The 27,649-nt window shown below is 33.5% G+C and overlaps 2 protein-coding genes and 1 pseudogene across 3 annotated transcripts; 2 read left to right on the top strand and 1 right to left on the bottom strand.

Annotated features, from left to right (window-relative positions):
• The first annotated feature begins 8,185 nt into the window (after window positions 1–8,185).
• On the top strand, window positions 8,186–14,111 carry LOC120191527 (protein LSD1-like). Of its 2 annotated transcripts, XM_039194469.1 has the most exons (8): window positions 8,186–8,206; window positions 8,284–8,357; window positions 9,266–9,379; window positions 11,584–11,694; window positions 12,536–12,651; window positions 13,532–13,603; window positions 13,703–13,756; window positions 13,877–14,111. In XM_039194469.1, the coding sequence occupies exons 3-8, from the start codon at window positions 9,268–9,270 to the stop codon at window positions 13,916–13,918; spliced, it is 507 nt and encodes a 168-aa protein (XP_039050400.1). In that variant the 5' UTR covers window positions 8,186–8,206; window positions 8,284–8,357; window positions 9,266–9,267; the 3' UTR covers window positions 13,919–14,111. The 2 variants fall into 2 exon arrangements, with proteins under 2 accessions (XP_039050400.1, XP_039050401.1); XM_039194470.1 differs by lacking the exon at window positions 8,284–8,357 and having other exon boundaries at window positions 8,188–8,206.
• Window positions 14,112–15,475: 1,364 nt separating this feature from the next.
• On the top strand, window positions 15,476–20,006 carry LOC120191526. Its single transcript, XM_039194468.1, has 7 exons — window positions 15,476–15,684; window positions 15,761–15,978; window positions 16,166–16,823; window positions 17,203–17,545; window positions 18,020–18,105; window positions 18,310–18,504; window positions 19,238–20,006. The coding sequence occupies exons 1-7, from the start codon at window positions 15,511–15,513 to the stop codon at window positions 19,790–19,792; spliced, it is 2,229 nt and encodes a 742-aa protein (XP_039050399.1). The 5' UTR covers window positions 15,476–15,510; the 3' UTR covers window positions 19,793–20,006.
• Window positions 19,934–24,722, bottom strand: LOC120191528 (annotated as a pseudogene).
• Between the last annotated feature and the right edge of the window lie 2,927 nt (window positions 24,723–27,649).

Raw genomic sequence — 27,649 nt, 5'->3', positions numbered from 1 at the left:
GTGACAAAAATAATGGTTAAGAGAAGAAAATTTCGTTGGATAACTTAACCGAACACTTGGTGGGTGGTCTTAAAAACGAGGGTTTTAAGAAAAATTGACGAATGGGTCGATCACTTGCATCAAGAACACATATATATAACTCTAAATTTCAAGCCAATTTCAGAAAATATAATTAATTTTCGCAAGATTAAAGGAAAATTTGAAATAAAGTTTGAAGTAATTTTTCAAGAAATTAAAAGAACTATGAACTATATGTGAGTAAAAATATTCAAAAAGGAATATAACTCACTTAAGCAAGAGAAACAAACTTAATATTTTGACTTAAAACAATTAAAAAATTGAAATGAAAATGAGAGGATTCACAAGTTTACTGTGAACAAGGGTGAGAGAGGAGTAAGGAGAGAAAAAGGATGGTAGGAGTGAGGACGGAGGTCGAAGGACGGAACGAAGCTCTTTAGGTGACGATCGGACGGTTTTGGCGATGAGTGTTTGAAAACTTTAAGAGAAAAGGTTCGAATGGCCGGAAGAGATATGAGCAAATTTTTTATACTTTAGGCAAAAGTTTTGATACTTCAAAACATACTATTTTTTGAAAGTTTTGAAACTTTATAGAGAGTATCGATACTTTATAAGAAGTTTCAAAACTTTAGAGATAATTTCAAAACAAAATATGCGAAAATGTAATTTTGGTAATTTGAAGTCCTAAGATAACCCAAAATACAATTCTAACATATATGGAAGTATTGAAAAACTAGAATGCATATTTTAACAAAATTGAAATTTTATGGTAAAAATTTAAGCATTATATCTTTATGTACGAACAAATAGAATTATATTTTTGCATGCATAGTCAAATTTAAAGAGTGCAAAACAAGTCCAAAAGTCATGAAATGACATATATATCTCCCCTCAATTTTTGCATTGGATAACCAAGTAGAATTACTCACGCATGTATAAGAACCAATTTTAAGCCAAAAAATCATTTAAAACATAAAAATTCAAAATTTTGAACTAAGACCGAAGGAATGCTAGAAAGTCCTAACTCTTTCATAAGTGTCCAAAATCATTTTTTACCTAATGGCTTGGTAAAAATATCAGCTATTTGATGTAAAGTATCAACATAATTTAGAACTACATATTCCTTAAGAACCAATTTTAAGCCAAAAAATCATTTAAAACATAAAAATTCAAAATTTTGAACTAAGACCCAGGGAATGCTAGAAAGTCCTAACTCTTTCATAAGTGTCCAAAATCATTTTTTACCTAATGGCTTGGTAAAAATATCAGCTATTTGATGTAAAGTATCAATATAATTTAGAACTACATATTCCTTAAGGACATGATCCCTAATGAAATGATGTTTAATTTCAATGTGTTTAGTTCTAGAGTATTGGATGTGATTCTTAGTGAGACAAATTGCACTAGTATTTTCAAACTTAATTAGAATGGTACCAACATCAATTCCATAGTCTAAAAGTTGTTGTTTCATCTATAAAAGTTATTGTTTCATCTATAAAACTTGTGCACGACAACTACCGATCGAAATGTATTATGCCTCGGTGGTTGATAATGAAACACTATTTTATTTCTTAGAAAACCGTGAATTAACATATTTCATAGGAATTGACATGTATTAGAGGTGTTTTTTCTATCCAATTTGCAACCTCCAAAATCCGCATTCGATAAGGCATGCAAGCTAAAGTTTGAGTCTCTAGGATACCAAAGTCCTAAATTATGAGTGTCTCTAAGGCATTTGAAGATTCTCTTAATGGCATGTAAATGAGATTCCTTAGGACATGATTGATATCTAGCACATAAGCAAACATTAAACATAATATCTAGTTTTTTTACGGTAAGATAAAACAAAGAACCAATCATCGACCTTTATAATTTAACATCTACATATTTACCTTCCTCATCTTTGTCAACATATATTGAAGTGCTCATGGGAGTGGCTTGAGGTTTGAAATTCTCCAAGCCAAACTTCTTGAGCATATCCCTTATATATTTAGCTTTATTGATGAAGATGTCATCCTTCATTTGCTTGATTTGAAGTCCCAAGAAAAATGAGAGCCTCCAATTATGCTCATATCAAATTCACCTTGCATCAACTTAAAGAATTCTTGGCAAAGAATATTATTAGTAGCACTAAATATAATATCATCAATATAAATTTGTACTACTAACATGCCATTCTCTTTTCTTTTAATGAAAAATATAGTATCAACCTTCCATTTAGAAAAACCTTTTTCAATTAAAAAGTTTGATAATCTTTCATACCAAGCTCTAGGAGTTTGTTTTAACCCATATAAAGCTTTTTAAAGTTTGAAAACATGGTTTGGAAATTTTAAATCTTCAAAATTGGGAGGATGTTCAACATATACTTCTTCATTAATAAAGCCATTTAGAAAAATATTTTTAACATTCATCTGATAAAACTTAAAAACATTAAAACATGCAAAAGAAAGTAATAATCTAATGTCTTCCATTCTAACTACGAGAGCATATGTTTCATCAAAACCAATTCCCCTTCTTGAGTGAAACCTTGAGCAACTAGTCTAGCTTTATTTCTCACTATGTTTCCACTCTCATCTAGTTTGTTTATATAAACATATTTAGTATCTATAGTAGATTTATTACTAGACATTTACTTTACTTCTCTCAAATTGATTTAACTCTTCTTGCATAGCTATAATCTAATGTTCATCATTTAATGATTCTTTGACATTCTCAGGCTCTATGCATAAGATAAATGCAATATAATTACAAATATTCTTAGGCTCTTTCATCCAGACTTAGATTCTTGAGGACATCTTGAGTTTCCTCATTCTCTATTTCTTTCAATGATGATTCACTAACTTCATTTGGATTTAAGACACCTACATTATCATCAACGCAAGAATCCTTAATCAGAAGAGGATTATCATCGAAAACATGTATGAACTCTTATACCACTAGAGTTTTTTTGTTAAAGTTTCGATAAGCTTTAGAATTTGAAGAATAACCAAGAAAATTCTTTCATCACTTTTTACATCAAATTTGCCAAGATTATCTTTTCCATTATTTAAAACAAAACACTTTCATCCAAAATGATGCAAATAACTAATGTTAGGTTTTTTATTTTTTTAAAGTTCATATGGAGTTTTCTTTAAAATAGGCTTAATCATTACTCTATTAATCACATAACAAGCGATATTTGTGGCTTTCGCCCAAAACTACTTTGGCAAATTGTTTTCACAAAGCATGGTCCTAGCCATTTCTTCTAAAGTTCTATTTTTTCTCTTAACAACTCTATTTTTTTGAGGGGTTCTAGGGGTTGAAAAATCATGGCTAATTCTATTAGAATTAAAAAAATTAACCAAAACCAAGATTTTGAAATTTGGTTCCATGGTCACTTATAACATTTGAAATTGAGTAATATTTTTCATTTTGGTTTATTTTAGAGAACGTGATGAAATTTTTCGAAACTTTATCTTTTGTACTTAAGAAAAGAACCCAATTAAATCTAGAATAGTCATCTACCAAGATAAATGCATATTGTTTTCTACCCAAGCTAGTAGCTCTAATAGGCCCAAAAAGATCTATATGGATCAATTGTAATAATCTACTAGATGATACATCATTAATAGGTTTAAAAGAAGATCTTTTGTGTTTGCACTTAGCACATGCATCATAAATCTTATTAAGATCAAATTTTATCATAGGCAAACCTCTTATTAGATTATCTTGAACAAGTTCTTGTAAAACACTCATGCTAGCATGTCCAAGTTTCCTATGCCATAACCAACAATCATGCTCATCCTTAGCAACCAAACATACATTAGAAATATCAATATTATCTAAATGCACCATGTAAATATCTCATATCCTATGACCAATAAGCATAATCATATTAGATGTAATGTCAACAATTTTACAACCATTAGACTCGAATAAGACATTGTATCCCTTATCACATAATTAATTAATACTAAGTAGATTATGCTTCAACCCATTCACTACAAAACATTTTCAATAAGAATGCAAGAGTTGTTACCAATAGAACCAAATCCTTCAATGTGAACTTTTTATTTGTCACCAAAGGTTATTGTTCTTTCACTTTTAGCTTTAAACTCCAAGAACCGACTCTTATCATCGATCTTATATCTTGAGCATCCACTATCAAGGTACCATGAATTTGACTTTTTGCTTTGAGCCTTATAGCAATTCTCCACATACAAACACAGATTAAGTTTTGATTTTTGGTACCAAAATTCTTTTGAGTCCATTTGCATTAGTTCCCAATAATCTTGTCCCCTTTGGTATCCATTTTTCAAGGATATCCTTATCATAAATAGCGATGAGTCCTTTGGGGGCCCATATGTTTCTAATAATTTTTTTATATGAGATTCTTTGGGGACCTCTATGTTTATAATCATTAAAGCTATTTTTAACATAGTTAGGTTTTGAATGTTCACATTTTTCAAATCTTTTTGTCTCAACATGGTTAAAAGAAGTTTTAAGATCGTCAAGTTTCTTTTGATAATCATCATGAACTCTTGAAAGTAAGTTATGAAAGTCTTGATTTTTCTTTTCAACCTCTTCAAGTTTGACTTGCATATCTTTGACTTGACTTTCAAGTTCAAAATTAATCTCAGAAAGCATTTTCATCTTTCAATTTTGAAATTTTTTTCTTATGCTTAGAAATAATGTTTTTACATTCTATGGCTAATTCATCATAAGCCTATTGTCATTCATCAAAATAATAATAAACTAAAATAGATGAATTAGAGGTTACCTTATAATCATCTTCTATGGCCATGAGACACAAGTTGGCTACTTCTTCCTCCTCACCATTGGAGAACTCATCATCACTCCATGTAGCTACATGTGCCTTGTGTTTCTTCTTGAAGGATCACTTCTTCTTCAGTTGTGGGAATTCAAACTTGACATGCCCGAGTTTTTTGCACTCATAGCAAATAATAGGATCATTCTCCTTAGATTCATTTTTAAGCCCTCATTCCTTTTTTTGAATCTTTGGGCAAACATTTTCATTTCTTCATCTTCATTTGAGTCACTCTCTTCTTTTGTAGACTTGAAAACAACACCAACATTTTTCTTCTTTTCTATTTCCTTATTTTTCTCATCTTTCTTCTCTTGTTCTTTTTTTTCCTTCACTATCATCTTATGAGTGAACAAAGACCCAATAAGCTCATCTAGATTAGGATTCTTTAGATTCTTTGCTTCAACAATGGAGGTATTATTGGATTGCCATGATTTGGGAAGACTATAGAGCATCTTTCTAACAAGCTTCTCATTAGGAATGACTTCTCTAAAGCCTTTGAGACCATTGAAAATAACTGAAAATCGATCGATCATGCTTTTAATATCCTCATTCGGTCTTATTTTGAAGTTTTCATAATTATGATAGAGAAGACTAATCTTAACTTCCCTCACCTCATTAGTTTCTTCAAGAGTAACGTTAAGTTTGTCCCAAATCTCCTTGGCATTGGAACAAGATAAAATTCTCCCATATTCATCGGGAGACAAGCGCACAAAATAAAATGTGCATTGTCTTTGCATTAAGTTCGAACAATCTTCTTTCTTCTTCAGTCAATTCTGTCATAGCTCTAGTCAGAGTAGAATGTTCATCATCGTGATGCTCCAAGCTCCTAAATCACTAGTTTGGATGAAAAACATCATCTTATTCTTCCAATAGGCAAAGTTGTCTCTGTTAAAGTAAGGAGACTTGTTGATAGGATAGGAATTATTGACAACGTCGAAGCTTGGTGTAGAGGTCACAAATGACTTGATTGATGACTAACTCTTCTAGGATCTTTTTAAGAGATGGTAAAACCTTCCAATGAGTCTAGCTTTGATAATAATTGTTGAGCCAATCGATCAAGGAAAATGGCCAAGAGGGTGTGAATTGGTAATTTAAAAAATTATTGGAAGCTTTTGCAAGAAGTAAGGAAATGACACAAGGATTTTAGAGTGGTTCAACTATCTTAAGGATTTTAGAGTGGTTCAACCCTTCCCAATAAGTAATTACAAATGAGCAAACTTTGAATATCCTCACAAAGATAGAATGTTTCCAAATTGAAGCTCCCACACACGTCCAAGAACACTAGAATAAAAAATACAATGAATGGAATAGTGTTTTTTGAAAGAAAGACACAAAATGAATACAAATTTGGCTCTAATTGCTCTTTGATTGTTGGAATAGTTTTCTTACCTCTTCTTGGTTGTTTGAAGGCCCTTTTTATATGCCCTCATTGATTTCTAACCATTTGTGGTTGTTTAAGGGAGTTTTGATCCGTTTGAAGCATTAAATTTGAGCATTAAAGGCTACATGCACATAGAATTTCGGAACTATGAGGAAAGTTTCAAAACAATTCGAAAAATGAATTAAAAATTTTGGTTCTTGGAACCCAAAGTATTGAAACTACAAGAGAAGTTTTGATACTCTTGTGAAGTTTCGAAACTTCAAAGTCCACTATTTTGGCAAGTTTCGAAACTCTTATAGAAGTTTCGAAACTTCTGGTCAAAACTTATGTTAAAAGATAATTTTTGACATTTTGAGAAATATATGACTTTGACAATTGTTCTAAAATGTTTGAATGATATTTTTAATATAATTTGAACTTAAAAGACTTATTTTGAAGGTTGGAAAAATTTTATAGACTTAAAATTAATTTTACAAAAATTAATATATGTGTGTGTGTGTGATTTATGTTTATCAGCAATGCAAACATTAAAGAATTGTGTTGTCGTTATCAGTCAGATGAGTGTTGTTGGAGTCAAAATCGTTCGACTAAGCCATGTCATAATACCGTTAAAAAATTAACGATGAAATGACAAAAAAAACAATTTATAAAATTTAGTTATTAAGTTAAAAACTTTTAAAGTACAATAAGCATAATATGAAAAAGAAGAAAATTCAGTTATTAATTATGTAATTTACCCTTTAGAAATCCCATTTTTTTTAAATTACAAAAAAAAACTAAAATCTCTCAAATCCTTAATTGTAATCCTCATTACCCTTATCGGTCACCAAAATATCGTCGGTTGATCCAACGTAGCCGATCAAAACCCTATCGATCGAAACTCTTTATTTTTCCCCCCTTTAACCTTGTTGTTAAAATCTCTAAATTTTAAAATTCTAAATCTCAATTAGATTGATAAATCTAATCTTCAATGTTCACACATAGGAGTGAGCGTTCACACATTGGGATTAGGGTGGCCTAAAGTTGGGGGTGGAACTAGCAGCGACGCTGTTGGGGAGTACTTGCGGAGGCACAAATGGGGTGTTGAAAAATTAGGGTTTTTGGGTTTTCTAAAAAAAATTAACAATATTTTTTATTGTTTTAAAAATAAAAATTTTAAAAATATATATTAGTGCGACACACGTTAGATATTTAAAAGTGCAACAAAGAAAATATTAGACACATATTTTTAATAAAATAATTCTTTAAACATCTAATGTTTATTTATGGTATACTTTAAACATTTATTTTTAGATTAATCCTTTAGAAAATAACATAATTAAATTATAAGAAGAGAATAGGAAAATAAAAAAAATTGACGAAAATTTAAGATTAATGTAATTTTTACAACAAAAAATATTAAAAAAATTAAAATTATAGTAGTACGAAAACGATTAGGATCAATTAATTTATATGTCTTTTATTAAAGTGGGTGAATACAAAATATTATATAGACGTCGTTTAAACTCATGTCTTCAAGAGATAATAATAATCCCTTAATCAATTAGATCGTTTGATTCATGTAATTAATTTATATATTTTAAATAAATAGTATAATACAAACATTACATACTTGGTTTTTTTATTAATAATATTTTTTATCTATAAATAATATTAACTACTTAATTTACATTATCCACAAAACCAAAACTCCAACTTTCAGAACTCATTCAACTCTAGCTTACATAAGAAGGACAAAGAAATTCGTGATAATGATAAGAAATTTGGAGAATTTAATAAATTAAATAATAGGAGGGTAAAGGTGAAAAATGGGCCTAACGACATTTTCTTAAGAGACTTTGAACCAAATCTCCCAAGAGAGGAAAAGGAACGTAATTGCAAGATTCCTAACTTTTGCGGATCTCATCATATCTGTAAAATCGCAGCATTTAAATTATCCTTTTGATAACATTTATTTATTTATTTTACCTGATATTCACCTTGTCGATCTTCTCTTCAAGGTAAAACTTAGCTTATTACCTGTCTTCTTTTCAATTTGCCTCTTACTTTTAATTTCTGTTTTTAATTTGTTTGACAGTCAATTTTGAGCCTTAATTCGACTGCTCCTCAAGAAATTGGAATTGGTTTCTTGTTGAAGGAAGGGGAAATCGGGTATTTCTTTCTTTTTGGGTTTTTGATAAAATTCATGTTAGGATTTCACTGAAAATAAAGGGATTTTGGAAATATGTACTGATTTTGCTGAGTCGTTAGCTACTATACGATTGAAAGGACAAAAAAGAAAGAAATGCTTTAAGGCCAAAAAGTGATTAAAGAGAAAGACTGTGCACCCGATAGTACTATTTTTGTTTTAACGATTTTTCTTTCTCAATATTTTGTTATTTCATACTCTTTAACCCCGATTTTTCTACAGTGATTGTGATGCATATTGCCGTGTATCTGTTGTACTCTGAGATAGAACTCTCATTAAGTTGATGTTGGATGCTTTTTGTTGAATGAATCTCGCTCCTCCTTTGAGGCATCTTTATTACTTATAGGAAGCGGATAAGTTAGCTAAAGATGGTATTGGTTGATTATTAGGTTATATATTTGGTGTGTTAACGTGTAGGAAATGTTTTTTTTCGTAGGGTGTTTGTTTTCAGTCTTATGTATTCAGTGTTATGTTGTATCAGTAGGTTTTGGTTGTGGCTGTGTATTATTGTTCTGATTAATAAAATTCATAGGCACTCTTTTCCTCCTTCCAATGTCCTTCATGTTACTATTGCAACATGGAGGGTATGAAGGGGGTTTTAATGAGGCCTAATTTCCTATAAAAAAAATTACTATTATTTATTTTTATTTTTTTGGCTAGCAATTTTGGCGTTTCTGAATGTCATGAATTTTGACCTCTGGATGTCTTGTTGTTTCTTAGAGATGGACAGGATTGTGTTAATGGATGAGGTTTTACTATCATATGTTTGATATTGAATCTAAAAGATGACATTACCGGTTGTAAATTGTTATTGTTGGTATATCCAGGTTTATAAAGACCATGTTTACATCGTTCTTTACAATGACTGCAGATATGCAAAGCCAGATTGTTTGCAGCGGGTGTAGGAGCATTCTTCTTTATCCTAGAGGGGCTACAAATGTTTGCTGTGCGTTATGTAATACAATCACCCAAGTCCCTCCCCCTGGTAAACTTCAGTTCTCGTTCTTATTAATTGAACATTTAAAATCAACCATCAGTTTTCTGAGGTTCTGAAAGGTTGCTAGTTTCAGTATCTTCAAAATGTCATGATTATTATTACTGAAACTCAAGAGATCTGCATTATAAAATTAGCAACATTTTCTCTTATTTTCCAGTCTTATCTATATATGTGAGTGGCATTGAGAACTACTTATGTAAGAATACTTGGCTTAGTGGGTTCATTTTCACCCCTTGATATTTGACCTAGTGATTTACGCTTTGCCTCCTTGGATGGTCCTATTAGAAACTACTGTACCTCTTCATTAACTAAATGAGGACTTAGATTATCAAGACCATGGAGCTCCAACGGACATCGTTTATAATTATGCTAGAATCTTATTTGAAAATTTGCTGAATTTGCCCTTGACTAAACATCTGACATTGGTTTTATTACTAAATGCTGACATGTTGAAATGAGAATTGAAATGAGTGGTACAAATGATGGAGCTGGGATTTTTGTCCTTATGGTTGGATTTAATTTGTCGTTAGCTGCAAATAGCAGCTATATTACAAGTTTTCTTGAATGCAATGTATCAGATGTAGTAAGTCACAAGAATCATTCTTAGATTTTTTTTTTCAGTTTGAGAATGTATTATCTTACTTGTAAGTTTACGTATATTTGTTAGTATATCATTGATATGTATGTGTCAAACCTGAAAATACTTTGGTACTGACCTTGTTCCTCTACCACAATCCTATAAACTGTCAGAGTCCTATGGTTCCTGATTCTATTCCCTTCCTTTGTTCATCAACTATTCTACAATCTCCTATTTGCGGAATTGCCAAGGTGTTTGATTCCTCCCATGATTTTTCAATACTTGTATTCTCTTATCACTTAACCTAGTTTGATGCCAACATTTACAAGTTATCTTTTGGTTGATACTTTTCTTATTTTGTTCTTGCTTCCAAACGAGGAAAAGCAAAAAAAAAACATATTTGGAACAATAAATACAACACATTTTTTAGTTAACAAAATGAATTATTTTACATTTGTACTGACTAAAATGTTAGATTGGTTATACATTTTAGTCCTTTGTTCATTTTTAGTCAATTATGATTTGGCTTTTAACTATTTTCTTTTACTTTATAGAAGCTTTTTAGAAAGTACCCAAAAGCAAATAGGAAAAAAAATAGCAAAAGAAAAGCAATTGCCAGAAGGCACATAAGGTTTTTCTTTGCTAAAGTTTTGATAGCTGTGATTGGATATGGGCGGATTTGGTGCCCAAGCTGCTAACTCATTAAGAATTTCAAACCCAATACAATATCGTACAAGCTAACATGCAATATATACCCCTATGTAGTATCGTTCAGTAATCTGACTTAACTTTTGGAGTGAAGCATAGATTCCACTAAATTCAATTCAACTGGATAACAAAACATAATAAAATCTAACTTGTCACTGCTTGTCGGTGAGAACATACTGCTATTTGTTTTTGAGGTATCAATGTTCTGTTCTTGGGTAATTGTTGAAAATATTTTTGGTCGGACATAAGTCCATTTATTATAGAGTTAAAAAAAAGGTTTTGTATAGGTTAGATAACAATGGAATTTGAAATGCATGAGCACTCCAAACAAACCTCAAATTGTTTTATGGTCCCAAAACCATACTCCATTAGATCTGTTGGAAGCATGACTTCATCTTGGCAAGCTGCTCAGATCTACCTTTCAACTTGGTTTGATTGTATCCCACCCATGTAAACATTGTTACCCACAACTTTTGTGCATTTTGGCAATATTAACTTCCTTTCTTCTGGTACGTAGACATCAACGTGCAACTGGATCTTGGACCATAATATTTAAAGGGTTTTTTTAAGAACAACTTGGTAAGATCAATGATGGCATTCTTTAATTACAGGGTGATAATAACAGATTTCTGATTGCAATGCCACAGTATTTTATTTTTGAACGTGTTTTCTTTAATTGGTTGATTTGATTGATTTTTCACTATGAAACTATCTGGTAATGCTATTAATGGTTGTGGTGTTATATAGAAAATTCTACGGAGATAAGAGATTAATTTTGAGGCAAAGAAAACAATAATGTAGAGTGGCCAGTAGCATTCCTCTTATCTGGATATGTAAACATAATAAGTTCAATATCTGATAAGAATCTTATGGCTTGCTAATCCAAGTTTTTAAATAAACCCTGCAGGGGTGGAAATGGCTCAACTCATATGTGGGGGGTGTCGAACATTGCTAATGTATACTCGTGGAGCAACAAGTGTAAGATGTTCTTGCTGTAACACCGTTAACCTTGCAACAGGTATAATATGCTGGTTTGTGTAAATGATTTAAATTTGTGGTTATAATGTTTGGAAGTGCAATATTGCTATTAAATGGAAAGTCAGTTTTGGCCTTTGATGAAAGTTTAATGTTTGTGGGTTGATCGTTTTACTTTTTAGACAATGTAAGCAGGTTTAAGAATGTGTCTTAGTTTTTTTTTTTTGGAGAAAGTGGGAGTTCTGTTCTCTGATTAGTGCTTCCTCATCATGTATTTTGTGTCACAATGCATTCCACATGGATGTCTTTTTTCACTGTTTTATATTATCATTTTCTTTTACGAGCAATCTGAGCTACTTTGAGTAGTTAATGATCTTAAAATGTTTCCAAACTTTGTCTGGCATCTGGATTATTAGCTGTTCTATTCAAATTATACGTACTTTTTTTTAGCATGCCACTGCAGTTTTCATGTGGCTTTGTTTTTTTTTCTTTTCATGTGGCATGCACGTTTAGGCTGTGTTTGTGACATTTGAGATGTTTCGGTAAGTAGATGATCTTAATATGCTTATTTATAGAAAGCAGCCTGATCACTTTGGACTTTGGTTCTCTTTTTGCACAAAGTGGAATTTTTATTTCGAAAGAATGTCAGTGTACCTGAAGTTGTATATCTTCTATGAACTTTGGGATGGAGTACGAACCGTAGTGTATTTTCTTCTTTGGTTCCTCATTCAACCTTTTATTGGTGCAATTCCAGGCTGCTTGGCAGTAGTTTGTACTAAATGTTATTCATATTTTCTTCCCTTCTTTCAATTTCATGGTCTCCAGCTTGTTTATTGACCTTTTTTTGCCTTTTCTTTTCTTGGATCTCATTACCATGGAAAAAGCACCATCCAACCAGATATCTCATATCAACTGTGGGCACTGCCGTACAACTCTAATGTATCCGTATGGAGCTCCATCAGTCAAATGTGCTGTCTGTCAATATGTTACTAATGTTGGCGTAAGTTTATGATTGAATTGATACAACTTTTCATTAGTGTGTCTGTGATTAATATTGAACATATTTCTAAGAATTTGCAGAGATTTAGGATTTACTTGCATTTCACGAAAGGCTAGAAGAGGGCCACTTTAATATATAAATTGCTTGATAGTTGTCATTTTTCAATTCATATATTATTGCATGTTTTCTGATGCAAGATCATAATTTTTTTAATCTTAATCTTTACATTCTTAACAACATCTCTGAATATATTTGGTCTAATTCTGAATGTATATACATTTATTCGGTTTGCATTCGGTTGTTGTGAGCTTCTTATGTTTTCTTGTTTATGGGTCTTGTATAATTCAACTTTGTGTCAATCTCTCTCAAACTTGATCTTACTTTCCCCAGCGTAGTTATTGATTGGTTCTGGTCAGAATCAGTTAGGACCAGTTCCCTCTCTTGAAACAGATGTTGGGTGAGTTTACCTGTGGAGTCTTTTTTGGTATATCCGGGAATGGATTGGGGTGTTTAGTTGGTACCCATGCCGTCTCCACCATTTAATGAATTGGGATATTTATTTCTCATATATGCAAGATTTTGCTTGTCAACGGACAAATTAATTTTCTTTAATGTGATGTTCACGAAGCAGTAGTTTGAACTTTGTCAAATTTTTCATGCTGTTGATTCTTGTAAGCTATTTCTTTTTTGGTATGTTTTCCTTTTGAAAGTGAATTGCATTGTATTTAATTAGAAAGATGAGTACTTTTTTATCTACTTATCATGTCCATACGATAATGCACACCAGAGGCGTTGTGTGAGACAGTATATGCATTAATGTCTAGAGAACCTCTATTTTTTGGTTTACCTCTGCTCATTATATTTCTCATCTATGTTTCAGATGGGCAATGTAAGGGTTCCGCTTCCAGGAAGCAGACCGAATGCCACAGGGACTAAACCATCTACTTCGGCAGTAAGTTATTGAAGTTTGTTTTTTTACTTTAAAATGTAGATGGTTTCAGGTTATCGACTCTTACCTGAATCTAACCTTTTGACCAATGCCTCTTCCCAGAGCCAAACAGTTGTCGTTGAGAATCCCATGTCTGTCGATGAGAGTGGCAAATTGGTAAATATACTTTAACTGCATATATCTACCTTATGTGTTCTTCAATGTCATGAATATAGGAAGTTGCAACATGGTTGGGGAAGAAAAAGGGACGCCTGACAGAAAATCATGATATTGCAGGTGAGCAATGTGGTGGTTGGTGTAACGACGGACAAAAAATGATCCGATGATGGTTTTCATTGTTAATTTTGGATTTCATTGGAGGAGAATGCACACCAGCATGGTTAGTATTGCAGGGCAATTAGTTGTGTATATCGTGTTGAAAATGGAAATCATTAACATTTGTTCATGATGAGGTAGGGAAATGTGATGTTGTACATTGTGAATGGGAGATTGAAAGTGTCATTTATATTCATCGTCGTATACGATATGATTTGCGAATGTGAAATAATGTTCACATATATGTAGTTTAGCCACGAGAGCTGACTGAATGTTTATCAATTATTGCCGCGTCTTCTCTGCTTTAGTTCAATTCCCCTCTATCTCACTATGCTCACATAACATTCTATATATCAGGTCTTTAAATAGATGTACCGACATTTAACAGATCAAATGACGTTGTCATTTTGATCATCTAATACAAATTCCGTTAATAACACGTCATTACATTATAATGATTGATTTAATGATTAGATGTAAATAAATGAATGGTTTAAATCTAAACCATCCAACAAAATATTTACATCCAACCATTGTGTCAATTAAAATATTTTTTTATTTTTTTATATTATAAGTTTTAAAACTTTTAGATTCATCTTTAACTTTACCCTCACCTTGGGCGGCGAACGCACTGATCTTAGATGCAGCCACATCACCGGTAGGCAACTTCCTAGTATACACAATCTTCAAGTTTTACATGAATTGGTATGGTTTGGCAAAGCAACTTCCAAGCCACTACATAGAACCAAATACTAAAAATAATTGAGGAAGAACAGCCACCTAGGTAGTGTCTCTCTCAATTGGCTTAAAAATATTTTTTTTATAAAAAAAAATACACTCATATCAAAGACAAATAACCACCGACAACCGTCCACGAACGCTCATTGCTTGGCTATGCTTCTCCACATGCAAACCTTTGATTGCACAATTAAATGATTAATTCGTTTATCAGCATGGAGCATAAGCCATTATCTTTGTTTTTGTATGGCTGATGTGATGATTAATTCGGGTGGCCGGCTTGGATGACAGGTGAAGGGCGATGCAGATAGGGTCAGAGGCATGGGTATGAGTTTACATAGTTAGGGGAGTGAATTTAATTTTTTTTAATGAATTTATAAAATTTTAAGAGTATTTAAAATATATATTTAATAAAAAAATAAAATTATATAGTAATTTTAAATTTTTAAGTGACCCACATTTTTCACCCGTATTTTCTTCGATCTATCGTTGATAAGGAAATGATTGGTGAAGTTGATAAAATTATTTAATATATAATTAATAAATATATATATATATATAATTTGTTTTTTATTTAATTTATAATTTTTCATTAAATTAATTTTGTAAATATTATTTATTTAAATTTAACCATAAGATATATAAATATTATCCATTCAAGATAAAAGTTTGTGTTAAACAAGAGAGAATATGAAAAAGCAAATTCCATTGGAATTTAATTTAAAGGGTTGTTCGTTTTAAGTTCTTATTAAAACAAGTTACCGCGTACGCAAGAAAGAAAAAGGGAAGAAAAAACGGTTGGAAGCTTTTAAAGAAATAGTCGTTTTCCCCAATAGTTGAATCGAATCAAAGGAAAGATGTGGAGTGTGTTCTTCGTTGGGTTGGTTGTTGGAGTGATGGTAACTGTGAGTCTGGAAGTGGTGGGATTGTTGTTGGTGTTAAATCGATTGAATCGAAGGATCAAACGAGAATCTCTTGCTGCCTCGAATCCCCAGTCCCAGCCTCCCCTCGATTTCGCTTACAACAAGCAGGTTTCTGTTCTTGCCCTCATCTTTCGTTTCTTTTGTTGCTTAGATTTGAACTTACTCGCGTCTTGTGATGTGTTAGGGGACTGTTTGGGTTCTTGAATCGGAAAAAGCTCCAGCACCCAAAGAGCAGAAGCGAAAAAAGGACTCGCCCTTGGAGGTTTCACCTACCCGAAAACATGCTAAAATCGTCGAAAACAACTTGGTTTTCATACATTCTGATGCTTCCCGCACTACTATTCCCCTTAAGGGCTGCATCATTGAGGCTGTTTCCGCTACCAATTTACCCTCAAGAAAATGGTATTCTCCCCATTTCTTTACTCTTCTTTCTTGCTTCATTGTTTGATGTCGTACTTGGTTTGTTGCCTTGGGATCATACAATACAATTCTGATAAGATATTGCTTAATCAGAGTTGGTCTAAGTTACGCACTTTCAAAATATTTATCTTTGCTTCATTCATTTGCCTTTGAATGAATGTTTTGATAGGACCAAGAGATTTCCAATAAGAGTGGAAAGCAAAACTTCACCCATCTACAATGGAAGTAAAACCATTTACCTTTATCTGGAGACTTCTTGGGAGAAGGAATCATGGTGTCAATCTCTTCGTCTTGCTTCATTTGAGGATAAAGAAAAGATAAGATGGTTTGCTAAGTTGAATGAAGACTTTCGTGCTTACTTGGCATCTTTAAATGCGGGATATCCATCATTTATGAAACCTTCTTTAGGTTTCAGTGCTGAGCCAATGGATAAGGGAGGTAAATTTGATGGATCTTCATCAAAAGTTAGATTATTTTGGAGAAAACTTTCCAAAATGGCCAAGCCTGGTATGGAAAGTAAGGGAGTATGGACATCTCAAACTGCCCGTGAAGATAGAAAGATTTGTGAGAAACAGCATCCATTCCAAGATTCAGTGACAAAGAAAGTACCAAACAGTTCAACCGATGAAAATATGACATTTCAATTACAACAAGGTTTTCCTCGTACAGTTAGTCAAAGTGCTTCTGTTGCTTCTGATGCTGATTCAGAACAAGACAAGTTTAGTTTTGATGAAGGGACACTCTGTTGGAACTTTTTAATTTCTCGAATCTTTTTTGATATCAAAGGAAATGCAGGGTTGAAAAGTTCTATTCAAGCACGGATTCAGGTTGGATGGTCACCAGAACTATACTTTCTTTTTCTTTTTGTGCTTGATAGCCTGTAAATGTCATTTGTTATCAAAAGAGTGTACTTTGACTTCCGATTTGTTTTCCAGCCAAAACAAGGGAAAAGATTTTTTTTTCAAGCGTTTTATTTCGAGCTTCTCCATTCGACATCTCCTTACCTACAAAATTTTGGTTTTACCCAGTATTTTGGTGTCTTTGTAGACTACATTTTTGTTTACTTTTACTGTGTCGGTTTTTTGATTTAGACATTCAATTATCATTTTGCCTTCTAGGTATTCATGTAATTTGTTCTTATGAAAACATATCTGAATGCACATGTCAAAGGTGGTTTTTGATTATTTTTATGATTTGATGTAACAGAGAACATTATCCAATATGAGGACCCCTAGTTACATTGGTGAAGTCATTTGTACTGATTTAGACATTGGAAACATCCCACCTTATATCCATGCAATGAGGCTTCTTCCTACAGACATGAATGAGGTATGGGCATTCGAAGTTGATGCTGAATATTCTGGTGGAATTCTGTTAGATGTTGAGACCAGACTTGAAGTTAGTGAGCAGGATTTTCAAAAAGGCCTAGTGGACTCGAATTCAGAATCAAATTCTACTGAGAATGTCTCTTCAGACCTTCTCGAAGGCTTTGAGCATTTTGGAAAGCATTTGAATCTTCCTGAAGAGGATGAGGTCGACCCTAAAGTTGGTTAGTATAAAAATGATAGCTATTTTTTATATACATATCCATCAACTTGGCCCAAAATATCTGATGATGCATAAATGTGTTTTGTTAGTTGTTTAATTGCGACATAATTGTAAAAAATGTGGATTTCTAATCATGTTAAAGCACTTGGACACACTGGTGAAGATCAAAAGTAGCAGCCTCTGTAGAAAGTTATATAAATCAGAAATTGAAGAAATTTCTAAATGGAAAGCCTTGCTGACTCCAAATCCCTGTCCCGGTGTTGTCATGTTTGATGTCTTGACTCCAAATCAGAAGAAGTAGATGAACTCTTACTGCAATGGCTTCGCTTTCAGATGCATCTCTTTCTGTAGCCTCACCTAATTCATCTTAGTATAACCGAGTTGATCCTTTGCTTGTATGTTCTTTCTGTTAATCTGGCCAGGGTAAAAGGTTGTTTTTTTTTTGTCTTTTGATTTCACTCTCTTCGGATTTCAGATGGTCTAAAAGGCAGTAAAGTTACACCAAGTTATGCATCTCGATGGAAGTCTGTTGTAAATTCCGTTGCCAAACAGGTTTCACAGGTTAGTGTATAGTCTCTTTATACAGATAGGTGTTTCTGCTTAAAAGAACATAAAAATGACATTAAAGGGTTATGAAGGTATTTATGTAAAACAGGTAATTTAAATCCAGCAAATTAAAAAAAGAAGGGAATATTAAAGCAGCCAATTGAAATGCTTTCAACTTGGTATTTGAGGATCAAACATAACCTGTATTTTCAAGTGCAGGTGCCTTTGTCTTTGTCGATAAGGGTTGCATCCCTTCGAGGAACACTACGGTTATATATAAAGCCACCCCCTTCTGATCAGTTATGGTTTGGTTTCACGTCCATGCCTGATATAGAGTTTGACCTTGAGTCTTCTGTTGGGGAATACAAGATAACTAGTGGACATATTGCTTTATTCTTGATCAGTCGGTTTAAGGTATGAAATCTTTTGTTTGTTGAAGAACATATTTCCTATTATTTCATTTTTATTCTTTGGATTGCTTATTTAAAATTGAGTAAAAATGAGTGTCTTTAAAATAACAAAATCCATGTGAAACAAACAAAAGTTGAAAGACGCTACCCTAGTTTTATATTTATTTAATGTAATTTTATTTGGTTTTAAAGCAATTTTGTGTACTGAGTTGACATTTAACTTGAAATAAAAGGGAAAGGTTTTAACTTGTTCACTGAATTTTATGAACTGCTTTTTCATTCTCCTTTTGCCCTGATACACTCTTCTTGACAAATAGGAAAATTTGTGGTGAATTCACTTGTCTTCTTTTAATTTGTCAGGGTGTTTTCTCCACATTTATAATTTCTTGGAACCATTGGTATTTTTCTACTATGTTATTGGACATTTTGGAATCTTAAGACTGAAGATGATATGATTCTTGATGCTCCATATGACTAAAAACTTTGTTGGCTAAAATTTCCCTTTCAATTACTTATATGATTTCGTCTAATTAAATGCATCTTCTTACAAGTCCACCTATGCCTATTCGAGTATTTTCCCTTGAGATATGGATCTATTATTTGGTCTGATACTAGATCTACCTTTCAATCTTTGATTTCATCCATTGAAAACACATAATGAAAGAAACTTTGGCATCAATACAATGAAAGAAACTGATCAAGTGAACTTACATCCAATGCTTCCATCATTTGTGCAGGCGGCTATACGGGAAACTATGGTGCTTCCAAACTGTGAGAGTGCATGCATTCCTTTCATGTTGGCAGAAAAGGATGATTGGGTCCCAAGGAAAGATGCCCCATTTATATGGCTTAATCAAGAGGCAACTGCGGATAATAACATTGAAGCAAAGGAAAATTGCAGGAAAACCTCGAACTCTCATCCAGAGAGCAAGAATCCAAAGCCAAAGGAGGATTCCTCTCGGGAACCAGTCGCTGATTCTGAAGCCATGCCGTCATCAAGTTCTTCAGGAAAGAGTAGGTCTTTGCAAGATCTAAGAACACCCCTTCTTGCAACTGATGAACCACATGAAACACACCAGCAGAATAGAGAGGAAACTTCAGATTCTGTGTCAGTATCTAGGTCTTTGACTGAGTCTGAACGACAGAGTGATGTAGGCGACGACAATGATTCAAGGCCAAAGAAGACGGGGAGGAGGGCAAGGATGATGGATTTGACAAAGAAAATGGGAGAGAAACTTGAAGAGAAGAAGCGTCACATTGAAAAAGGGGTAGGCACGTTGTTGAGAAAATGAGAGGACCTTGAGACCAATTGAAACTTCATGCCATTCATTCTTTGATGGTGAAAAGGAATGTAAATGTGAACAAAAAGTCAGAGTACTATATATCAAAGTAGTAGTGTACTAATGTTATTATGGGTGGGATAAGCTGTATGTGATTATTGCTTAGCTGGTTCAATCACTTTTGTTCATCAAATTACAAATATTCTGATACCTTATACATTGGGCTGAATGAAGCACTACAAATTATTTAATCCTTTTATTTCTAGATTACAATTTGATTTTACTCATTTACAAAAAAAACGATTGAAAAAATCGGCAGAAGCTGAAAAGAAGAAAACTAACAATCCAGTCCAACACTAAAATCACTATTTGAACGACCCTCAGCTACTGGTGGCATTGTAAGAAAATTTTACAATGACCGATAATGGAATGTTGAGTTTATGACCTTGGTCACCAAAGAGTCCAATCCTCCCAAAGCTAGCGACAGAGTGGTTCATTGTTGCATTAAAGAGTATTGTCAAGACCTGCTTCTCTCCCCTGCCGATAAAGAATTGAGTTGGAGTCACCTTCACCGACACCCCATACGGAGCACTCCAACTGATTCCGTACGTTTCATTGCCAGCAATGTTAGACACTGTTCTTTCAACTGTTTTAGACTGGTGCAGTCTAGCAATGGTAATGGATGGCAGATTCAGGTCAGCACTACCAAACGTGGAATTATAGGCCCAACAGTTTTGACCGGTGTAATTCAAGCCACTGGACCAGAACCATTGATGCCGGAAAGAAAAGACATATAATCATCATAAGCTGCAATAAGAAAGTATATAGTAAGAATAAGATGCCGGTGATATAACTACTGCAGAATGTCTTGTAGAAAAAGTTATTTACAAAAGCAGAATGCCTTACTCGAATCTAAGATCAGACCAGGATCAAGAGCGCTGAAGTAGCATTCACAAAACCACTCCCCATGTCGAATGGTGTTGCCGGAGGCTGGTTTACATCAGGATTAGCATAAGCACGCTGGGCCATTATGGGGCCACCGCGATTGTCATAAAGCATAGCTGTTGTAGAGAGTGCAGATGCGATGGCTGCAGGACTAAAATGAGGAAACTTTTGTTTTATCAGTGCAGCAAGACCAGCAATATGAGGAGCAGCCATGCTTGTTCCAGACATCATTGCAAAGCTTTCACCTAAGAAGTCAAGTTAATTGTTCAAGAATAATGCTCTGCTTATATAGTATTTTAACTCAACTATCCATTACCTCTCTATTTACCTTGGAATTCAACAGAATCCGTGCCAAGCGAACTCCAGGCAGCCCAAATCATATTTCCAGGAGCAATAAAGTTAGGTTTCATTATGTCTGCATCATCTAGAAAACTGTCTTCGCAGGTCCTCTGGCCAAGTAATACATAACCTTTGGAGCAGTAATGCTATAGTTTGCTTTTAGTCCACCGGAAATAGTTGCAACAGCCCCGAATCTAGAAATTTTCCTTTTAAGTCCATTTCTCTCCAAAGAAGAATTGTAATATTGGAGTAAAATCTGCTCACAACAATTATAAAAATCAGTAAATTCTCTGATCGCATGTGTATGGGTAGAGAGAGGGTACTCCGAATTCTAACACCAGTTACAAAAAATCAGATGTTTTAGGGGGGGAAATGCAGAATCTGCACCTTGGAATCCTCTGAGGATGGAATTATAATGCCAGGCATTTCCAGTGGCGTGGGATTAAGCTGAAAACCAATTACAAAAGGATCCATGTAGAACACAACTCCAGCTGCACTGAGGTTCTTTGCAGTTTCTATCGCCTGCTTGATTGTAGAGAGTCCGAGCACAAATCAGATTGAGTAGCTACAGATTAACAGGTTTCCTTTGATAAGTTCCTCATTAAAGTAACTGGAGTCTTGGCATTCTCCCACATACATATCATTGGCAAGTATTGTGTCATTGTATAGAGCATGAACTGCTGAAATCAGTGTATACATTTTATCTGTATCTGTCCCCCGCTGCCGAATAATAAAAAAAGAGGAAAGTAAGTATCATGTAAGCTTAGTAATAGCGGATGCATAACAAATGAAAAAAAAATTATAATCGATCAGATAAATGAAGAAGCCAATACATTTGAAAGGTAAACTTACGTGCAAGTCCAACTCCAGGGATAGTTACATTGTTTCCAAGGATGATGGAGTTAGAATATGCTCTGTCATGAGAGGCAGCACCAACGGTGAAGATCCATGGACTGAAAGAAGACATGCTCTTAGGTGATGGTCCAGTATTGCCAGCTTGCACAACAAAAATGCCTGCCTTTACACCTGATAGCAATGCCATGTCGATGGGATTGAAAAATGTTGCCATACCAGGTGGACGCCTGTTGGGAGTTGTCGATAAACTTATTACGTCGACCCCATCTTGAGCAGCCTGAAAATGTATCATGATAAAGCAATTGGTTATGGATGCCAAAATGATTGCGAGAAAAAGAAGGATTCTATCTCCATGCTCTAATTCTTACAAATAAAAAAATAAAAGAGTTTTCACTTTAGCCAAGGAATTCTCACTGATCAGAGGACTTAAGAAAATTCTCATGGTTGGCTTTTATTTCCATCTGATTTAACAAAAGGGCTTCTTCTAAAACGAAGAAGCCATGTCGATTTGGTGCAATTTTTTCTTGAAAAAAGAGGCTTATTACAACAGTAGACACAATATGTGTATAGAGAGATTTTTGCAATATTTTGTTTTAAGAGTTATAGCATGAAATGACAGATAAAACCTGAGTACCACAATATCGGCCCCCAAAAAGCAAGTCCCTCCAAGTTCAAATGGTCATGAATGAGTGACCCAAATACTACTCAACACTTTCATTTCAAACCATGACGTACCTGGTCTATACCAGCAACTACATCTGCAGCAAATCCTCCGAAGCTTTTATACAAAGCCTTGTAAACTGCAATACTGGAAAACATGGCCACATCATTAATATGATTAAATAGAAACACTGAAAAGAGTCTGCTGCATCTTTATAGGAAATCTGGCTCAGAAAGTTCAGCTGGAATAATTCTCAAGACTCTGCAGCCAAGCTAAATGCATAGTCAGAATGAACCGACTGAGGAATCTATTCAATTTGTTAATTAAAGACAGCTGCAAACGACTCGCGCTCAAAGTGTGAAAGGAGTAGGGCCGGGGGGCGTAGCAAGGTAGTTTTGGTAAATAATTGAAACAGAGATTCAGTTTTGTAAACTTACTGTGAACGAGGAGCCATCCCACTAGCATTTCCAAAGTGGTGCCCAGCTACCACCACCGGAATCCCATGGTTTCCAGCAGCAACAGAAGCTGTGTGCCTGCGTTAATATCATGTTCATTGGCAGCATTAGAAGATTCAATCAAAACCAATAACATCAGGTCAGAACATAAGCATGTAGCCAGAAGTTATTGCAGATCATTTAGCATTGACACTATTGTGGTAAACGTAAGCCCCTTGTTCATACATTAAGTGACAAGAAGGTTGCCTATACACTCAGAAAATATCAAATGACTGAAAGTAACACTAATACAATAATGATCCACGAATATGCAAGAGATTCACTCACGTGCCATGGCCGTCACCGTCAAATGGTGATGCATAGTCCTCTGATGAATTGAATATTCCTCTTGTTATAGCAGATGCTGCAAAATGGCGTGCACCAACAAGCTTCCTATCGCATGATCCGGATGGGAATTCCCGTGTCACCTCGCAAACGCTAGAGAAATGGGCCGGAACGGGGTATGAATTCTCAGATGCATCATCAGCAAAGCTGGGATGAGTTGGATCAATACCAGTATCAATTAATCCAATTACAATTCCCTCTCCAGCAGTTTCAAATTCCCCTCCCTGAGTCCATGCACCCTTCGGCAAACCCAAAAACTGTGGAGTATGTGTGGTTGCAATTCTAACAGAGAAATCCAATACAATGTTTGCAACTTCTCTTCTCCTTGAAAGCTTGTTCGCCTTTAAAAATAGAGAACACAACAAAACTAAAGACCATTCTGCCTAATTAATAACAAAAATTTCAAAAAGAAAATTAAAAGCTTCTATGCATGATTTCTCTTTGTTTAGTAAGTATTAAATCAAATATTATACTTGAAAATGCTATACACTTTCCAAAAAAGCATTCAGCAGGATGATGATAGCATTTGACAAAATGATGGATAATTATGAGGGATGTTGATTGAAGTTCTACCTGTTCAGGGGTGATGAACACAGCAAAGCCATTCACCAAGTATTGGTAACTATACAACTTCAGATATTTCTCACCCCTCAAGGCTCTCCTTAACAAAGAATCATGAACTCGAGAGATATATGATCCAGAACTTGGATGAGATATTGAATTATTTCTACATATAAAAAATACGTTCAAACAGCATTCAGCAAATTATTGGTTATTTATGAAGTATTTAGCAAGTTCCATACCTTGGTTTGTGAAACCTGTTTAATCTCCCCGAAGAGGAATCATTGTGGAACCGGTGATGATTGTGCCGATGATGATGACCCCGCCTTCTTAGCTGTTCCTCAAAGCGATGAGCCGCAGGAGCTTGCTTAAGAGTGACGATGTAAACAGCTGTGATTGCATCTGAACCCGAATCCTCCCGACTCTCAGTATACACCAAAAACCCAAAACAAAGCGGCAACAGCACCAAATACAGGCAATGAAAGTTGCCCATTTTGAGTGGAATTGAAACCAAGCAAAACCTTCACACTGGAAGAGGCAGCAAGCAGCAGAAGGTTCAGTAAGCCAAAGCAGTGGTGAAGAAGAAGAAGAATAAAAGGCGTACCCTCTTCCTTTATGAGGAATGTGGGGACTCGGCTGTTGTCGAAGAAAAAGAAAGTGCACAAGGAGCCCTTAATTAAGAAATACTAGTTCCATTGAAAGAGTTGATGGACTCTGACAGCACCACTAGTTTTTCTTTTTTTCTTTTCCATTTACTTATGATTATATAAAAAAGAGTTAAGACTATGAATGAGCGAAGAGAATCTGTTACTTTCCTTGGATGCTATGCTTTGTTCTTCTTAACGTTATCTCTTTTTTTTAAAAAAAAAAAAAACTCTATTTCGACAAATACCAACGTTAGTTTTCTTTTTATTTTTGAATAAATAAATATTAATTAAATGATTTTAAATTAAAATTTACAAAATAAAACCTAAAATATTTTAGGCCATGATGATAAATCTTTGGCAGATGTAATCTACATATCATTGGATATTTAAATTTTATAAAGAAAATTGAACTTTTAAGAGATACTACTGTCCCACTCTCTCTCAAATTATCTTCTGTACTTGCAAATTTAAAATATAAATTGTGATTCTTTTACATATTTGTAGAAGTATTATCACCATAAAACACAATAATTGACAATGACGGTGCAAATTCCAAATGTATTAAATGATGATACTATTATTTTTCAATAATATATACTAACGAGAAATAGGTAAAATTGGGATAATTCATAATAGTTTTCTATAAGTATTTATTGAAATGATGGAAATACGGTTTAATTTAAGATTGAGAAAAGACACGATCGAAAACATTATAAAAATCTTAATATTTTTATTAGACACAATCTAAAATGTTAATTTTTATCTTAATAATGCAATCTATCATGTTAATTTTTATCTTAATATTTTTTTTGTTGAAAATTTTTTTTATAACATTTTTTTGGTTAGTAACAGAAAAATATTACATTCTTCATGACATTCTCAGTTCAACTAAAAATGTTATTCTTTATCGCGTCTATTTTATGTTGTTCTTTAATCTTAAATTAAATTGGTGTAAGTCATAATTATTCTAAATTAATGGGTGGTCATAGTGGTATTCCTGATAGCTGACAAGATATACGTCAACGAATTACTTTTTATCTTATTTTATTGATCACTAAAATTAACAAGGCGAGAGTTTTACCAGAAATGTTAAGAAAATATAAACATTTTCGGTAGCGCCTTTCCTTAGTCGTATATTAAGGTCATCGTACCTGAGATAACCCTAAATTAGGGGATGGAACTTAATCAAAGTTTAAAGACGAGATATAAAAAATTATGTTCATTATTATATTTTTTTTGATTAAGCTAAAATGATAAAATAGTATATGTTCTAAGTACTCTCAACTATTTGCTAATGAACGCTCAATCATTCTGCTGTAATCGTTGGTGCTCGAACTCGTGACCTTTGAAAACAACAATAATTCCTTTAATCACAGAGGTAAATTGGTTTGTGCCATTTTGTAACACCTCAACCCATACCCGACCCGGATACGAGTCCGAGATGTCACATTGACATTTCAAAACCTTTACTTTTACAAAATAGCTGATCAATTGGACTTATATTAAGAAAATATGATAATATATTGTTGAATTATGCTCGTTATAACCAATTCAAGAAAATATACATTTTTATGAATAGTACAATACGGTATGAACAGTACCATAAACAATAATGAACATTATCGTGAATAATAATGAACAGTACCGTAAACAGTACCCGAATGCTAAAATTTTCTAAAATGCTGGAGGGGTACCGATACCCTGCTACAGTACTACTACAGTACTTCTGTAAAACATACATAAAACTCGTAAAAATTTAACCGTTCATTACTATACATTTATCATTTACATAAATATTTTAAAACATTCCAAAACTTGATCAGAGCACACATACTTAATTTAAAGACTTTGTTTACATGACAACCAATTTATCACATAATAACACATACTGTGTAATTTACTTCTGATCTGATCTTTGAGCAAAGATATGTTGTTACTTTGAACCTAGCTTTGATCCTCTTGTTTCTCAGTACCTACGTGTAAATCACTTACACGCTAAGTCATAGACTTAGTGAGGCATAAACATAATAATGATGCATTTCTCATAAATATAAATATGCAATCTATGAATTCAATCATTTCACATATGATTTCTGTATACATGATAATAACATAATAACATATGATAATGCAAACACTTTTGTAAGCCCATTAATATGCTTATCAGTACTTATATTACTATCACTATATTTCTTTTTATCATATAAATATATATTGAACATTTCTATACATACCTTGGAACACATATACTATTTCACACAGAGCATACATAGTATCATATCAATTGATTTATTTACTCTCTTTAAAGACCATGTATTAACTCATGTATACTTTTGAGAACTTAAGGTATGTAAGTACATTGAGGTTGTGCACAATTATGTTGTCACCACAGCTCGTATAAATGTCCCGAAGGACCAGTCCATAGATTTCGAAGAACCTAGGTAATCAGTCCATATGTCTCAAAGAACATAGGTAAACAGTCCATATGTTCCGAAGAACATAGGTAAACCCTCGACCCTTATCATGCCAACTATACCCCTAGCTCTCATATCACATAACATGGGCATTATCATTTATAACAGTTCACATATTCACATCACTTATATTCATATCATTTTCTTATAAACCCATATCTCTTTTTCTCCAGTCACGTATCACATGTACGTGTAATCATTGGTCTTATATCATAAGACTTTCTCGTATATTCTCATATCTCATTACCACTTATTTATTTCATTTTCTATGTCCATATCACATAGCTTATTTCATATTCCTATATTCATGTAGTTCAGTGTCTCATAGCATATAATACAAGCAAGATGTAATAATACATACATGTAATCACTTATATCATTGTCTTATACCACATATACCATAATCATACAATTCATCACATCGATCATTAATCAAATATTATTTTAGGAGTTACTTCTTACCATAGTAACTCCATCACTGGCTCATCGCAAGCCAATGTTTATTCCATACATAAGTACAAATTAAATTGCACTCACCTTAGCCTTGC

This window comes from Hibiscus syriacus, unplaced genomic scaffold, assembly GCF_006381635.1.
Source record: "Hibiscus syriacus cultivar Baekdansim isolate YM2019G1 unplaced genomic scaffold, ASM638163v2 tig00116970_pilon, whole genome shotgun sequence".
NCBI classification, from domain to species: domain Eukaryota; kingdom Viridiplantae; phylum Streptophyta; class Magnoliopsida; order Malvales; family Malvaceae; genus Hibiscus; species Hibiscus syriacus.
The sequence above is the reverse complement of the archived record's forward strand: the minus strand, read 5'-3'. Positions and strand labels throughout refer to the sequence as shown.

What these genes read in the sequence shown, in the direction of transcription:
- LOC120191526 (XM_039194468.1), top strand. Translation starts at nt 15,511, where the DNA reads ATGTGGAGTGTGTTCTTCGTTGGGTTGGTTGTTGGAGTGATGGTAACT. An exon ending in ATTTCGCTTACAACAAGCAG is followed by an intron (nt 15,685 to 15,760) that starts GTTTCTGTTCTT and finishes GTGATGTGTTAG; the next exon opens with GGGACTGTTTGGGTTCTTGA. An exon ending in TGAGGTCGACCCTAAAGTTG is followed by an intron (nt 17,546 to 18,019) that starts GTTAGTATAAAA and finishes TTCGGATTTCAG; the next exon opens with ATGGTCTAAAAGGCAGTAAA.
- LOC120191527 (XM_039194469.1), top strand. Translation starts at nt 9,268, where the DNA reads ATGCAAAGCCAGATTGTTTGCAGCGGGTGTAGGAGCATTCTTCTTTAT. An exon ending in AATATGTTACTAATGTTGGC is followed by an intron (nt 12,652 to 13,531) that starts GTAAGTTTATGA and finishes TCTATGTTTCAG; the next exon opens with ATGGGCAATGTAAGGGTTCC. An exon ending in TCGATGAGAGTGGCAAATTG is followed by an intron (nt 13,757 to 13,876) that starts GTAAATATACTT and finishes ATGATATTGCAG; the next exon opens with GTGAGCAATGTGGTGGTTGG.